General features: G+C 36.9%; 1 protein-coding gene across 1 annotated transcript; it reads right to left on the bottom strand.

Annotated features, from left to right (window-relative positions):
• Positions 1 to 368: 368 nt before the first annotated feature.
• On the bottom strand, positions 369 to 983 carry LOC147439984 (uncharacterized). The gene has a single exon (XM_086484092.1). The coding sequence runs from the start codon at positions 981 to 983 to the stop codon at positions 369 to 371; it is 615 nt and encodes a 204-aa protein (XP_086340218.1).
• Positions 984 to 1,346: the final 363 nt, after the last annotated feature.

Genomic DNA, 1,346 nt, shown 5'->3' with positions numbered 1-1,346 from the left:
CCCAAGTCTGCTACTTTTGATGGGTTCTATAACAATTTTGATTGGATAGCTAATGATTAATCTCTAGGCCATGTGATATAATTACTGGCTATTGTTTATAATTTTTTAATGGGTTAAATTAGCAGTGAAAACTTTCAAAGAGTCTATTTGGGTCATTTTTGTCCGAACTGGATTCTGAAAGTTTCTAGCTATAGTATTGCCCTGCTTAATTAGATTCCAAAAATCCCCATCTTAATTAATTTCGAAATAGTACTTTCTCACTTTTTGTGTTTATGAGTTGTAAGTATAGTTTAGACACAGTATAATCAATCTGGAATTTTTGAAAACCTTACATTCTCCCAAACTTACATTTTTGAGATGTCCTCATCTCAACAGAAGCTAGGGGAATTTTCACAAAGGGAAGCCTCATCCTCCCAGGTAACATCTTCAATAGGATAATCTTTCCACTTTACAAGATATTCTTTAATTACTCTATTTCTAAGGGCTCTCTCTCTTGTTTCAAGCACACAATCTGGTTGAAGCTCAAGGACTCCTTGCTTCAACATTACAATTTTCTCATCATCCAAAGCATGCTTAGGGTTAGGGATATAGGGTTTTAAAAGACTAATGTGAAACACATCATGAACCTTGATATGTTTAGGAAGTTTTGACTTGTAAGCCTGATCACTGAGTTCTTTGGTTACTTCATATGGACCACAATATCGAGGGCTGAGCTTTTTGAATTTTCCGAGGGTTAAGTTACTTTTCTTTGGTCGAACACGTAGAAAAACCTTATCCCCTTGTTTGAAAATTCGATTTGACCTTTTCAAGTCAGCATAGTGTTTTTTATGATCCTTGGCAGCTTGAATATCCTTTCGGATAGCTTTGGTCTGATCTTCCATTTCTTCTAACATCTTCTTTGTGGCTTCCACCCTTATAGTTGGGTCCGAGAAGTTTAAGGGACATACACATTCGTGTCCATAGAGAGCATTGAAAGGTGACATCTGGACGCTTCTATGAAATGAGGCGTTATATGCAAACTCCACCAGGGGAAGGTATTGTATCCATTTTCTGGTTCTCTGCTACAATAAGCTCTGAGAATATCTTTGATTACTTGATTTACTCTCTCTGTCTAGCCATCTGTTTGAGGGTGATAGGCTGTACTGACACATAGTTGTGTTCCCAAAGCTTCAAATAAAGCCTTCCAGAACTTAGAAGTGAACTTGGCATCACGATCACTAATTATTCTCTTGGGCAACCCATGAAGTCAAAAAAATTCTTTAACAAAGAGACGGCTTATATCCAAAGCTGTATAAGTTGTTTTTACATGCATCACCATGAGCTGTTTTAGTGAGCATATCCACTAC

The sequence above is a fragment of the Adiantum capillus-veneris genome, chromosome 16 (genome assembly GCF_014529385.1).
Source record: "Adiantum capillus-veneris isolate H3 chromosome 16, ASM1452938v2, whole genome shotgun sequence".
In the NCBI taxonomy this organism is placed as follows: Eukaryota; Viridiplantae; Streptophyta; class Polypodiopsida; order Polypodiales; family Pteridaceae; genus Adiantum; species Adiantum capillus-veneris.
The sequence above is the reverse complement of the archived record's forward strand: the minus strand, read 5'-3'. Positions and strand labels throughout refer to the sequence as shown.